The sequence below is a fragment of the Theropithecus gelada genome, chromosome 18, assembly GCF_003255815.1.
Source record: "Theropithecus gelada isolate Dixy chromosome 18, Tgel_1.0, whole genome shotgun sequence".
Taxonomy (NCBI): domain Eukaryota; kingdom Metazoa; phylum Chordata; class Mammalia; order Primates; family Cercopithecidae; genus Theropithecus; species Theropithecus gelada.
In genome coordinates this window covers 66859887-66874497 of record NC_037686.1, presented here as the reverse complement: position 1 = coordinate 66874497, position 14611 = coordinate 66859887, and the positions used below count along the sequence as shown (strand labels likewise).

At 45.6% G+C, this 14611-nt stretch overlaps 1 protein-coding gene across 2 annotated transcripts in view; it reads left to right on the top strand.

Annotated features, from left to right (window-relative positions):
* The window catches only part of FBXO15 (F-box protein 15), a 78877-nt gene extending 64820 nt beyond the window's left edge, over positions 1–14057 (top strand). For both annotated transcript variants that reach the window (XM_025365212.1, XM_025365213.1), the window contains exons 9-10: positions 4187–4311; positions 13579–14057. In XM_025365212.1, the coding sequence (XP_025220997.1) occupies positions 4187–4311; positions 13579–13848 (395 nt within the window). In that variant the 3' untranslated portion in view covers positions 13849–14057. The remainder of the gene's footprint in view (positions 1–4186; positions 4312–13578) is intronic.
* Positions 14058–14611: the final 554 nt, after the last annotated feature.

The following is a 14611-nucleotide window of genomic DNA, read 5'->3' as shown; positions in this document are numbered from 1 at the left end:
TGGGTTTTTCTTCAGTTATTTTTGTATATCTCATGTTATCTTTTTATTGTTGTAATTCCAAAAATAGGTGACTTTTTGTTCTTTCTTGATATTAACAAGTTTCTTGATATTAATTTTTTTTCTGTGTCTAGTTCAGGTTATACTCCCCAAGAATTTATAATAGGTAAAGCATTAGAAACAGTATACTCCTTTCTGAGTGGTAATTACCTAGCAAACTCAGAGCAGATAATTCATTATAGCATATTTATTAGTACTTGTTAGTACATGTTTTCTTGGTTTGTACATCTGATGACTTATTATGAAAGTAAGTGTTACAAATTAGTGTTTCTCATTTGATGAAATCTAATCAATTTTAAATTTCCTGGTTGTTTTTTCCTGTTTTAAAACTTTTTCTATCCCAGGTTATAAAGATATTCTTCTTTGTTTTTCCTACCATTGTTATGGTTTCAGCTTTTGCATTTTGGTTTGTTATCTGTCCTTAACTGGTTTTGTGTAAATTAGAAGATAGGTTGATGTTCTTTCCCAGTGTGGATGTCCAGTTGTTTTTGTACCATTTGTGAAAAGACTTTCTTTGCTCATCGAATCATTTTGATGACTTTGTCAAAAATCAATTGCTTGTAAAAGTGTGGGTCTATTTCTGAACCCATCTATTCCATTTTATTGATCTATGTGTCTTTTTTTGTTGTTGTTTTGAGACGGAGTCTTGCTCTGTCACTCAGGCTGGAGTGCAGTGGTGCGATCTTGGCTCACTGCAACTTCTGCCTCCTGGGTTCAAGCGATTCTCCCACCTCAGCCTCCTGAGTAGCTGGGATTACAGATGCCTGCCACTGTATTTTTAGTAGGATGGTGTTTCACCATGTTGGCCAGGTGGGTCTCAGACTCCTGCCCTCAGGTGATACGCCTACCTCGGCCTCCCACAGTGCTGGGATTACAGGTGTGAGCGACCACGCCCAGCCAATCTGTGTGTCTTTATAAACACAGTCCCACACTGTCTTGATTTCTGTAGCTCTATAGTAAGTCTTGAAGTCAACTTTTTTTTTCCTTTCCTAGATTGTTTTGACTATTTTAGGTCCGTAGCATTTTCATATGGAGTTTAGAATCATCTTGCCAATATCATTATTTATGTAAGTATTAATTATTTGTAAACAATTTTCTCAAGTACCTGTTGGGATTATGCTTGTGATTGTGTGAAACTATAATAGATAAGTTTGGGTAATTGTACATCTTCACTATATTGGGTCTTCTGGTCTACAAACGTGGCACATCTCCACATTCTGCTTGACAATGCACTTGGCAGTCTTTAGATAGAATATTATTATTGAGATAAAGCATAGAGGGTACTTAACACACTTAGCTTGGCATACATAATCAACTACTGTATAATGTTAATATTTATTACCAGTTCCATTCATCCTCACAAAGCCTTATCAAGTGCTATTTGTATCCGTATTTTACTGAGTTTGGAACTTGACCATGGTTATACAGTTAGTAAATGGCTGAGCAGGGTTTGGAATGGGTCTTTATGAGTCTAAAGGCCATGCTTACAGGTACAGTGTCACTGGAAACCAAGGATGGTGAGCCTCAAATTGTATTTTGCTGAATTTTGCAGATGGTCTTGTGTATTGGTAAGTTAAGATTAGAGTCTCCAAGAACAGAATTTATTCTGAATGACTTAAGGAGCACGGGAATTTAATAAAGCATATACTTGCTTATAGTCGGTCTAGGAGAGCCACACTCTGTTTATAGATGCAAAGCCGTGCTCTGTGGTTTGTCTTGTGAAACTGTCACCAGTATAGTAACCACTAGCAGCCTCTGGACCTCTGCCCCTGCCAGCATGAGGAGCAGGCCGCTGCCACTGCCTCTGCCAGCAGACGGCTCTTCCCATTCTGTGCCTCCTCTCAATGCTCATTTCCGACCCCAGGTTTGCAGGAACACATGTGTCTCATGGAAGGAGCCTGCATCACCGGTGACCTGCTTCTAAGGAGGGCTGGGAGCGGAGGCTGAGCGTGGTGCTCACAGGCTGAGCCATTACCTCGAGTATCGGGAAGCCGTGGCGATTCCATGGTGCATTCTGCTTGCTGATTTCTAACAGGCATTTCTCTTGGGAGTAATATGAAAACAAACATGACCATCTGAATCTACATTATAAATTCCTGGCTAGCAGATAATTACTTAGTGTATGTTTCACATATTTCTTACTCTGTTGTAACATAGACTCTGGACACAGAACAGGGTTTGGATCATGTTTCTGCCATTGACCTTGGGCAAGTTACTGTTAATCTCCCTGCATCAGTTTTATCACCTGTGAATTCAGAAAATTATAATGCCCAATTAATATTATTATTTGAGGTGTTAACATATTCTTCTAAGCTATTAAGTGTCTAACTCTGTGGTTGGTATACAGTAAGTACTCAAAAACACACCTATTTTATATACACACACTTTCACACATCTGTTCCATGTGCAGGTTGTTTAAATGTAGGAAGAGCTTAACCTGTCTCTGTCTTGTAAGTGGTTGCAGAGGGTTGGCGGAAAGAGCTCTGACCTTTGGAGACACCACAGTGTTATAATTGTTCTGAAGTGGGAGAATACCTGGTAATAACAAAATAACAGTCTCTGCTTCCTACAGGGATTTGATGTTTATTAGCTCAGACAGTTGCCATTGAGACGTTATTGGCTGCTATACTTTGGAGTGCATTTTCTGCCGTGTCCTGGGGACAAGCTGTATGGAAGATGAGCTCCTGGTTTTCTGTAGGCACCGTCAGCTGCCTGCCTTTGCTGCACCAGTCGGAGGCCTCCCTTGATTTTGCACATGGCTGCAGTAGTGCAGGACAGAGCAGAGTCACATCTGGTCCATTCAGAATGTGATTACTGTGCCTCCACTGAGGCCTCGCTTTTCATACACTTCCTCCCTGCTTCCGTCAAGCCCTGCTGAGGTGACGAGGTGATGAGGTGACGGTAGAGCTGTTACCTGGGAATGGTCCGTGTCATTTGGCATTTCTTCCTATGTCTGGGGAGAGTGGAAGGGAAGCTACACAGTTCTTGCTAATTACTCAGCAGTAGAGAGGAAAATGTGGGCTGCCTCTGTCCTTGGAACAGAAATAAGACGAGGAGAAACCAGCAGCGTGGCATCTGGGCGAGGAGCTCCCCTTTGCGGGGCTGGAAACCCTGCCTCTGTGTCGTCTCTCACTTAAAGGCCCTTGGCAAAGCGTGGGCTATAACCTGGTGACACTGAAGTTGGAGAACACTGTATAACATTTCTAGAACAGAGCTTTGGCTCCCAAGACAGCTTGGCTTTGGTTTTATTTTGTCTCGTGAAATAATCAGGCCAGGGCTGGAGAACACTTGCCCTTTTCCATGATTTTTCCGTCTGCTTTGCCCGGTGACTTGCACCTTCCCTTTGTTCAGACACCCATCTCTGGAGAACTCTCGGGTATGAGTTGTGTTGCTGTGCCTGACGGTCGCTTCTCAGGGTGCATTCAGACAGAACCAGGAAGCTTGTGTCTGTGTGAAGCTGAGCGGTGCCGCGGCTCTCCCTGCCACAGGAGGCCTAGGGCAGCAGGGCTAGCGTGCTGCGTGGATGCGAGGGCTCCTCCATGTGGCCCGGCTGCCGTAGCTGGCTTGGAGCTGGCAGCAGAGGGCCACAGGGTTTGGCCTCCAACTAGGTGGGCATGGGCACGGACTCTCACTCAGTTACAAGCCTGTGCAGAGGTGTTTTCGTGTGAGTTTTTTATTTCATATGAGTTTCTTCCATTCCTCTTCACGTTCGGCTGCTCTCCAGCCCCCTTGTTTCTTTGCCATTTCTCCACCTGCTTTCTTGAGCTCTGTAATTATAGATACCGGTTTCCAGCACTGTTGGCTTACCCATATCAGAAGAACCCTTTCTTCCCTCAGCAACCACCTTTCCATCAGCGACAGGTGGCCATCCAGGCTCACCTCAGCTGGCTTCCCCTGACTCACCTTTGACATCACCTTTCTGGGTACTTGTTAATGTTGCTGTCTCTGGGACACAGATGCATCGCTCTGGCCTCAAGCCAGAGGCTGGGATTGCTGTGCCATGTTGTCCCCGTCGGTGAGGCCAGGACTTACCAGGGTGAGGTATCCTCATGAAGTCACTGACTGAACGTGCTTGGCTTGTTGTCCTGCATTGGAAGACAGTGATTGAAACAATCTTATGTCTTTTCAGGAAATATTGAAAATGGACATGTGAAGCTCATTGTTATACATTTAAAAAATAACAGAGAACACCTACCTCTTATTGGAAAAGTTGGCCTCTCGTGGAAAACTGATATTTTGGATGGCTGTATAAAGGTAAAAAACAGAACCGTTTTCTTTTCTTCAAGTAACTTGATTTCTATGTAATAAAAAGTCTGTTTATATGTGTAGATGATATAATCATATACGTATGATGTTTCTTTTATAGTTCTGGATTTATTGTTCTAGTTTCTGAAGGTTGGTGCACATTCTGTTAGCCATTGACATCCAGTGGATTCACTCATGAGATGCTTATTGAGGACCTTTCATGTGTCACTGAGAGTTGGAGGGGCAGATAGTCTGCAGCAGCATTTCAGAACACTGTTGATTACAGCCCCCTACTCCCTCAAAGCTCCTCTGTTTTGTGGAAAGAGAGTGGAACTGAAGGTTGGACCAGGCAGGCAGCATCTACTCAAAACATCTTGATCATCCATGTACCAATTTAAAACCTTTTGCAGTTATAAATTCATAGTCCAGGATATAGGGATTTCCTTGAACTGTTATATAAAAGATTAGCCACATGGGTGGGAGAGTTGATTTAGTGGTTGGGAAGTGGCAGGGAAGGAGGGAGGAGGAGGAAGAGGAGAAAGATGTTCTCACAGTTTTGCTCTCTTCTGTCCTTGTGCCCATGGCTGCTCCTGGTTCTTGTCACTCTCCGTCTTTATTTTGTGGGATGAACAAGATATTTATGGTCCCGGGGACCAGTGGGATCAATCTCCTGTGACTGCGGGGCCTTCCTGTAACATGGCTTTATTCTGCGCTGCGCGTGGGCACCTTGTTAGAACTGTTCGTGATGACGACCGGGACCAAGAGTGGTGTTATCCTGAAGCGCTGTCCCTTGAGCCACTTGATATTTGATACAATGAGATATTTTACAAATCCTATTTATTCATAGCAAATGTTTAAATTTTGGTAAAAATTATGTTTATCACACACCATATTGTTTCATGCCTTTAAGAGAACAGACCTACCGTCTTTCTTTGTCTTCAGATTTCGATAAAGCTTATAATAAAAATAGGTACTAAGATAAAATATTCACATCAAATAGACCTTGAGGATCAAGAAAGGCAGAATATGAATGTGACGGTCTTTGAAAGGGTCAGCATAATTTTTAAAAATAAATTTATTCTGTGTTTTCTGGTAGTCCAGAGCGAGATGAGAGCAGTCGTTTAGTTCTCATTGGGAAAAAAAGGGGAAATGTAGTAATTATACAAAGAAAGCTTTATCCCACTTCTGATCATTAAAAACAAAATCTCCAATGGGACTTTATGTAGGGCAGACTAAGCTACATAATGGACTAACCCTAAATAGCATCTTAGCAGCAGATGCACTCACAGATTTCTCATAGAAGTTCTCAGAGAAGCTGAAGATACAGCTTCAAAATTGGACTTTTACATGAGCTCCAAGCAGTGATTCTGTAGGTTGCTAAACCAGTGTGACTCAGGTGCACAGGGTTTTAGCAAAACAGCTTGATCTGAAAGCAGGATTTTGAGTTTTTAAGGTAGGGAATGGATTGAATGTCCCTGGACAGTTTTCCCCATAAATTCCTCCTCTCAGATGGGCTTTGGGAAAAGATAGCGAATAGCTCAAAGGCTTGTACCTTCTCCCTTGGGCCTGGAGGGAAGATGTGGTTTATTTTCTGTTTGCCTTTTATGCTCTTGGGTTCAGTATTAAGACTAAGCTGTCCTCAGAATTCCCAAAAGAATAAAAAGTCAGATCAGTGATGTCATATTCCTTGTATTTGCTGTGCAGCTCAGATATTTCTCTCCAGGCGTCTGATCACCCTAAGAATAGTGAAATGATAACATATATTTTAAGAAATTGCTTGGAAGGAGTCAAAAACTTTTTTTAAAGCATGGACAAGCTTAGAAAGTTTCTTAGGTACATATGACTTTTAAAAAAATGTAAAATAAAAACCCTACTCCTTCTGGAAATTGTAGACACAACCTCTGGTGAGGAGCTTCTACTACATAGTTTACGATGCCTGTCAGAGCATAGGCTACTGAAAAAGTGCATCACCCAAATATGATGCTGGTGGAAGGACAGAGAAGTGAGAACGTATTAACGATAATGACAGAGGATGCTGCCTGGTTGGGTCGTGTTGTTTGAAGTGATGTGCAGTCATGAAAGGACTTCTGATGTCCTTGGGACCTACTGTTCCCATGAGAATCTCCGCCTTCCTCCAACCTCAGAGTTGAGTGACCTCTAACACTTAGTGCTGTGGAGGTAATTCAGGTGGAAAGTATCTTTAGCTTGAGTTTCTGGAGCAAAAACTCAACAGATCATACGTTTATGTGGTAAATTATTAAACTTTAACATTTTTTAAAAATCACATTATAAGTAGGTCAGTTTTTTACTCCTTTTTTAAAAAAGTCAAGCTATGATATCAAATATACTTTAAAGATGCTTTCAGTGGCCATGTGTTAGTACTGAATCCATGCAGGACACTTGCTCTATAAGTGGTTACCATGCTGTTTTACAAAGTCATGTTGAACAGCTAGGCTATCCTCTCAAGGTAACCTTGCTGCGGTCTTCAGTATAAGTCAGGTAATCAAAGTGAAATACTCTCCTGCTCTGTCTCCTCCCAGTGCCTATCAGAATTTCAGACGGATGGATTTTCTTTTGGTGAGGTTTTCCCGTATGTTTCTTTTATGTTTTTCTTTCACTCCTTGGCATCTTTGATGTTATTTTAATGTTACTTCTAAATCCGTATGGAGATTGGCATCAGTTTTTATTTAGACTAGATATTTCAGTGGAGTTCTGTGGTTCTGCTTTGTGTAAGAACAGTTGAGTTCAGTAGAGCCTGCTATAGGCACATCGTGGCTCAGCATGTTGCGGGTGGCCGTGACCCATGAGAAAGCACCCTGGCCACTTTGCTTGACAAGTACTGCAGCTGCATGGGTGATTAGGGCTGCTAGTGCTGATACAACTGAACAGCTCAGGAAGAACAGGACAGTCCCACATGTGCAAGTGCTGCCCTCTCCCCAGACGCTGAGTTTTGAGCCTGGCATAGTTCACTGGTCCATGGGGGTGCAGGTGAGCCCCAGACGCTGAGTTTTGAGCCTGGCGTAGTTCACTGGTCCATGGGGGCGCCGGGGAGGAGAGACTTCCTCCTGCAAGGAGGGTGAGGTCTGCCAACTGCTCAGATGTGTGCCTCCTGGACTTTCAGGGTGCGAGGGACTGATTTAGGAGAGGATTGAAAAGAAGCTCTGTGAGGAGAAAGAGGAAAAGGCCAGTGGGAGGAAGGCTCGTGGGAGGTTCTGACATGCATCCGCCTCCAGAAGATTGGGAGTGATTTATTCTAGAGAAGGAACCCAGTGGAGAAAGAGATGCTTCGGACAGGATGGGAAATAAGGAGCGAGGTTCTAGAGGTGAGGGGCAGCTGGCCCGGGGAGGGGTGCGAGACCCATTGTGCTGCTGCAGCTGGTGCTGAGGTGGGCCTCTTCCTAGCTGGCTGTCCTGCCTGGGGTGGGCTAGTGCCCAGGGACAGGAGTGAGAGTGATTGGGGGGCATTGGAAAGGCTGCTGGGACAGGTCAGGAGGGGCCTTGAAACCCTCAGGAAAGAATTTGGATTTTGGTGTATCTATGGATGTTGTTAAAGAGTTTGATGTGCCTATCGTGTGCTAGGCCGTGTTTTAGGTTAGGAGGGAATTGGAGAACGCTGGACTTTGAGCACTAGGAGGGCTTCAGAAGAGAATCAGCTCCCAGCTCTTGATCTGGCAGCAGAGGGAATGGGAGAGCAGAAAGACTGAGACACCCACTGACGGCTTAGGGCTGTGAGCTGCGTCCTCACCAAGGAGCCCATGTGCCCCACCGGCCGCTCCTTCCTGAGTTCTGCCAGCGTTTCTCCTCCGCAACCTTCTTGCAGGTGATGGGACCCAGGGCTCCACCTCCTTCCTCCCATGGGATCTAACCACCATCTCTATGCTGGTGGGTTTGGTGAGGTTGTAAGTAACACAGTCAAGTGACTGCTAGCCCAGTGGCTAAGGTCGTGCAGGGTGGTGGGGTGTGGAAGATGGGTGCACCATGCAGTCCCACCTGCTGTGTTATCTCAGAGGTGCTTAGGCCTCAGAGCCTTCTCTCTAACATGGCCACAGTGGTAATGCCCATTCCAGGAGGGCTCCCGCTGCCTGCCAAGGACAGAGCCATCTGCTGGCCCTCAGTATTGGCTTCGACTCCCCCGTTCTCAGCCTCAGTGAGGCTGCAGCATAGGGTGTTTTTTCTTCTTCCCCACCTGCTCCCCACTCTGGTGTTCTCCTGGCAGCCCAGGCTCTGTGTGTGGTGGTCCCGTCATGCAGGAAGCAGTGGGTGCTGTGGAACAGGCTGTGTGGGGCTAGGCACTGCTGTTCCAGGACCACTGCAGCTGATCGCCTGGGAAAGGCATCAGGGAGCAAGGTCAGGTGTCTGAGGGGTTCCTGGGTGGTCTCACTGTGTAGCTTATCTGATGTGAGGGGCCTTAGGCTCTGGCATGCACTCTCCCATCAGGGATCAGGATGTTTCATGCTGGCTGGTGCTTCACTCGGGTCTCCTGCGCAGATAGCAGCCAGTTCATGCCAGTCACTTATTAAACCATCTCATTTTTTCAATGTTTGGAATGTCTTTTTTTCCTTAAATTTCTCTAAGATATACATTTATTGAGTCGAGACCCTTTGACCTGATCATACTGACATCTGAATGGTCAGCATTTTTGGCCACATCTGATTAGTTATAACTTATGAAAGTAGTGGTATATAGTTGCTCAGTTTTTGCTGATATCTAAGAGTAGCATTTATATTACAATTAATAAAACACGAATATGGGGCAGAAGTCATGGCATGTAATGAGCCATCCTGAAAAGATAAACGTTAGAAGATTTTATCCTTGACGTTACTTCTTAGCTTCCTTAGAATTAAATAAAATAGTGAATGTACACTACTATTTTTCTAGAACATACAACACGTTAAAAACATGGCTCACACCATCTACCCTCATTGATAGAGGCATTAATCACAGTAGCCAAAAGGTAGAAGAAAACCAAGTGTCCATTTGCAGATAAGTGGATGAACAGACTGTAGTCTATCCATGCAATCAAGTATTATTTGGCCTTAGGAAGGAAGGAAATTCTGACGCATGCTACAGTATGGAAGAACTTTGAAGACATGATGCTAAGGGATATAAGCCAGTCACGAAAGGACAAATACTGTATGACTCCATTATATGAGGTTCCTAGAGTTGTCAAATTCATAGAGACGGGAAGTAGAATGGTGGGTGCCAGAGGCTGGAGGAGGGGAAGTGGGGAGTTAGGGTTTAATGGGGACAGAGTTTTAGTTCTACAAAATGAAGAGTTCTGGAGATGAGATAGTAGTGATGGTTATACAACAATGAGAAGGTATGTAAGCCACTGAAATATGGAAGACAAGTGGTGAAGGTGGTAAATTTTATGTTTATTTTACCACAATTAAAAGATAGCTCGTTCATAATATTATTGTAATAATTATCAGTATCTCCAACTGTGCCTCCTCCCCTGACTCAAGACCCCACCTAGCTATATCTGTTCACTTGGTGGATTTAGTGGCTTGGGTTCCTCATGGACATTGTGGATTCAACATGTCTAAAATTTGCACGTTTGTTCTTCCTCATATCATCTGCTTCTGTAATGGATAAGCAAATGATTAGGAGACAAAACCTCCGTTCCTGTTACTCCCCCATTCAGATGTGAGATTCTGCTCTGCTTACCTCGTCAGTGTCTCTTCCATTTCTTCTTTCCTGGTGTTTGCTGCCCCTGATGCATTAGGGCTCCTGCTGTCCTACCTTAGTGTTTAATAACAACCAGCATCTCTATCACTACTCTTACCGCCTCCCTCCCATTTTATCACACTCATTCGTTCATTCGGCACATAGTGGCTGAGCTTCAGTGACTGTGTGCATATGCAGGTGGCCAGGGACACGATGCTGAGCTGAGCTGGCCTAAGTCCTGCCCTCATGGTGCTTAGCATCCATCTCTACCTGCACTGGCCGGGCTGAGTCGGTTTCAGCACTGCAGCTGCATCAAGTTCTGCATTCAACACACTGGTGTTTCTGCCCAATGGGTACATGGTCAGTTGAGATGAGAGTGTCAGGGAAACTTCCCCAAGGGACTGGTATTTGAACTGAATGCTGAGATGGACAAAGAGAAGATGGGGAGAGGAGCTCTCAGCAGGGGAGTCTGGGTGGCTCTTTGTCAGCTGGGGGCATGGTGTGTTCAAGGGTGAAGGGTCAGTGTGGCTGGAGCACAGATGGCAAGAGGTGGCATTGTGTGCAATGAGGTGGGATGGGCAGATGAGGCCAGGCCAGGCCTTAATGGTAGCCGGAAGGCATTTGGTTCTTTCTTGAGAGCCATGGAAAGTTGTCTCAGGGTTTTAAGCTATGGGTGGCATGCTCAGACTCATGTTTTGTGAAGGTGTGTCTTCTGAATGTGGAGAATGAGTGGGGGATGAGCTGGATGGCTGCCTTCTTAAAGGAAGAGCAGTCACTTGGTGTCTTAGTCGGCCTGGCCTGAGGTCACAAACCACCGTCAGCTGGGTGGCTTTTAGCACTAGAAACTTATTTCTTACCGTTGTGGAGGCTGAAAGCACCAAGGTCAAAGCATCAGCAGATGGGTATCTGGTGAGGGCCCGCTCCCTAGTTCCTGGAGGCACCTTCTAGCAGTGTCCTCACCTGGGGGAAGGAGCGAGACAGCTCTGTGGGCCTCTTGTATAAGGACCTCTGTCCTATTCATGAGAGCTCTGCTCCCGTGACCTAATCACCTCCCAGAGGCCCCACCTCCTAAAAACAGTCACATTGGTGATCAGATTTTAAGACACGGGGTTTGAGGGGCACAGACATTCAGACCATAGCACTTGGATTAGGGCAGTGGCAATGGAGACAGACAGAACTAGGAGGGAGGCCTCTAGAGTGACGCCCACATTTCAGGCGTGCACAGCCAGATGACTGATGATGGTTTCACCAATCCGTGGGATGAGGAGCACCAGGAGAGCTTTGCTGGGAGGGTCCTGAGTTTGGATGTAGTCCTGCTGGACTTGAGGGTCCCTTCAAAGATCCAGAAGTTGAGTATGCACTTGAATATTTAGGTCTTGAACTTGGAAAAGAAGTTCGGCTGGAGATAAACTTTTGGGAATCACAGGCACGTTGGTGATAGCTTAGGATGTGGATGTAGATGGGTTCCACTTATGGGGAGAGATTCCATAGGGTGAAAATAGGGCCTAGGACCAAGCTGTAGAAACCTCAGCAATGGGAGTGGGTAGAGAGCTACAGGGCTTGTGGGTTCCGGATGCATTTGGGGAGGTGGAATTACTCTTCATGTTTTCTTGAAAAACTAAACACTGCTGAGAGGCAGACTGACAGACGGTCACTAGATTTAGTGGCCTTATCAAGAGATGTTCGGTCAGATGATGGAGAAAGGATACCAGGCCAGAGTGGTTTGAGGAGTGAACGGGTATTAATGGAGAAATCCAGCGGAGACAGCTCTTTGGAGAGGGCTGTCTGGGAAGCGAGCAAAGAACAGGCGTCTATGGGGCCCAGGGAGGCTGTTTCTCTCTCTCTGTCTCTCTAAGATGGGAGTTACTTGAATGTGTTGAAGGCTGAAGGCTGATGGGAGGACAGAAGTAGTCACTTGAGAGAGGGACGTCGTGCCTTTGCGAGATGGGCTGTGCTGCAGCAGGAGGTTACTGGGCCACACCCGGGAGGAGCAGATGAGAAACACATGCGAGGAGAGGTGGGTGCAGAGGAGCTGGGCTGTGGATCTGCGGTGGGAAGTTGAGGAAAACATCCTTCTCCCCTCTCTGTGAAGGCCAAGGTCCTCTGCAGAGAGCACCCTCCTAGCAGGATGTGGAGGGCTGAGGGAGGAGATGAGGCATTGTTCCATGAGGCGGAGAAGGAGCCACCCAGAGAGCCAGGGTGGGACCCTCAGGCCATGCTGAGGATGGTGCAGCTACATGGGCACCCAGCAGCTCTGTATGCAGCCCTCCCGCTGTGCTTGGTGCTCAGGTCCAGACAGATAGAAAATAACTAGGCTCCTCCAGGGCTGGGGTTTTGCTGGACCTGGTCCTCAGTTGTGATGCAAGGGGAACGAGGGAGGTATGTGCATTGGCAAGAGTGTTATTCCAGCGAAGGCCAGTGAAATCTAAAGTGGAAAGGAAGAAGCGGGAGAAGGAAGGGCTGGCCGGCGGGTGGGCTAGGTCCATGGGCAGTGCTCTTCAGGCCTTTTTACATATCCACTGCGTTATGGGGATATACAAACCACACATTCACGTGCAATGAAAACAGCATTCATGAAATGACGTTTATGCTTACTCTGTGCGATGCATGCTGACTCTGTTCTCTTTCATCTTGTTTCATTTTATTTTGACAAACAGTTGTGTCCTGCTAAGTGTAATTCAGGATGCATTAATAGGTCGTGGCTTGCAGGGTGAAAACACTGGATGAATCTGAGGTACAGTTGTAGTGGAAATCGTCCGGTGAGTCAGCTGGAAGACGAAGGTGGCAGTTAGAAGACAGGGTGCCTGAGGTGTTGACAGTGGTAGTGGACCACTTCTGGGAAGTGATGTGTCGGCGGTGTGACTGTGGGAGTGAGTAACTGAGGTCAAGTTGAGGAGGAGGTCATGGAGTTGAACAGCTCAGGAGTTGAGAGTCCAGGATACTGGAGGCTCCACCAGGGTCCCCACGGATGTTGGGATCACTTGGGATGACAGTGAGACTTGGAAGACTTGGGAGAGAGTGAGAGGGAGAGGCAGGCAGCAGGACTGGCACCAGAGTCCTGGAAATGAGAGTGGGCAGACAGGAGGCTGGCACATGTCGGAGATGCGCATGGAGCAGGGGTGCCGAGCTGAAGTTCAGAGCCTCGGAGAAGCAGGAGGCTTCTCAGAAGAGGGGAGGGGACGGCCTGGTGGTGGCAGTGAAGACCCGGGCACACAGCCACACTGCTTTTCAGAGTGATGCCGCCTCACGCTCGGAAGCACTGACTGGTTGTTGGTGTGATTTGTGTCACATCTGTAGCCTCTGTACTTTAAGTTCCATGAGGACAGGGACAATATCTGTGACACATTTCTCTGAGCTCCCAGTGCTAAGTAAGTCCTAAACTGAGCCCTGTGAGTGCTCCTGTGTATATTTGAGAATGAATATTAAGTGATGAGACACAAGCCCAAGTATTGTCTAGGTTATGAAGTAGGCCATGGAAAACCAATGATAGTATTCTGGATTTTGATGCCACATGCAGCATTTCTAGTCAGTTTTACAGAGTCACGATTTTCTGTGAAAATCAGGTCTGATTGACCTTTTTATCCTTGTCAATCTGTGTTTATTTTGCAGAGTTGTTCCATGATGGACGTAACTCTTTTGGATGAACATGGGAAACCCTTTTGGTGTTTCAGTTCCCCGGTGTGCATGAGATCGCCTGCCACACCCGCTGATGGCCCTAGCTTCTTGGGACAGACGTACAGCGTGGACTATGTCGATGCAGAAGGAAGAGTGCACGTGGAGCTGGTGTGGATCAGAGAGACCGAAGAATACCTTATTGTCAACCTGGTCCTTTACCTTAGTATCGCAAAAATCAACCGTTGGTTTGGGACTGAATATTAGCAGTAGGTGGCAATTTATTGTTGTTATCTAGTTGCTTATTTTTGACTGGCTTTGTTCTTCATGTTGAAAGTTAAAATAAAGCAAATCTGCAGAGTGCTGTGTGATGCCTTTCATCTCACATTAGAAATTACGATTTATGGGTCATTTTTAAGTTAATGTTTGAAAGATTCAGTTAAATTTTAAAAATAAAAATAACAGTGAAACTTCATATAAAAAGAAAAAAAGGTATTTACTTCTCTTCCGCCCTGCATTAAAATCTAAGAACTTTTGCTTAAGCAAATGATCATGTGATCACTGTGTGTGTGTGTGTGTGGTGTGTGTGTGTGTGTTTAGGGGTATGTTCTTATAACGGTTTTTCTTTTTCTTTATTGGTAAGAAACTCAAATGAGAAAATGTACGTAAATATTAATATAAACTTCGTTGTATTCACTAGAATTAGAAAGTGCTACATTCATGACAGTCAGCAGCCATATTGGTATTTAATAAAGTGAAATAGACCAGTGGCCTCATTCACAAGGAAAGATGTATCCGAGATCGTAAGGAAGTTATAGCTTAAAAGAGCAAGGCACGGTACAAGTCCAGTGGGGACACCAGCTCTGTGTGAGTGGGGATGGAGACGGATGAGTTACCGAAACTTCCTCTGCAGAAATATTTTAAGAAAATTGACAGATGATCAGGATTCAAGTAGGGGTGATAAGTATCTAAGCCTATGTTATTTTAGGGCATTTGGTTCTACGTTTGTTTTAGATTGCATTGGTTGCTT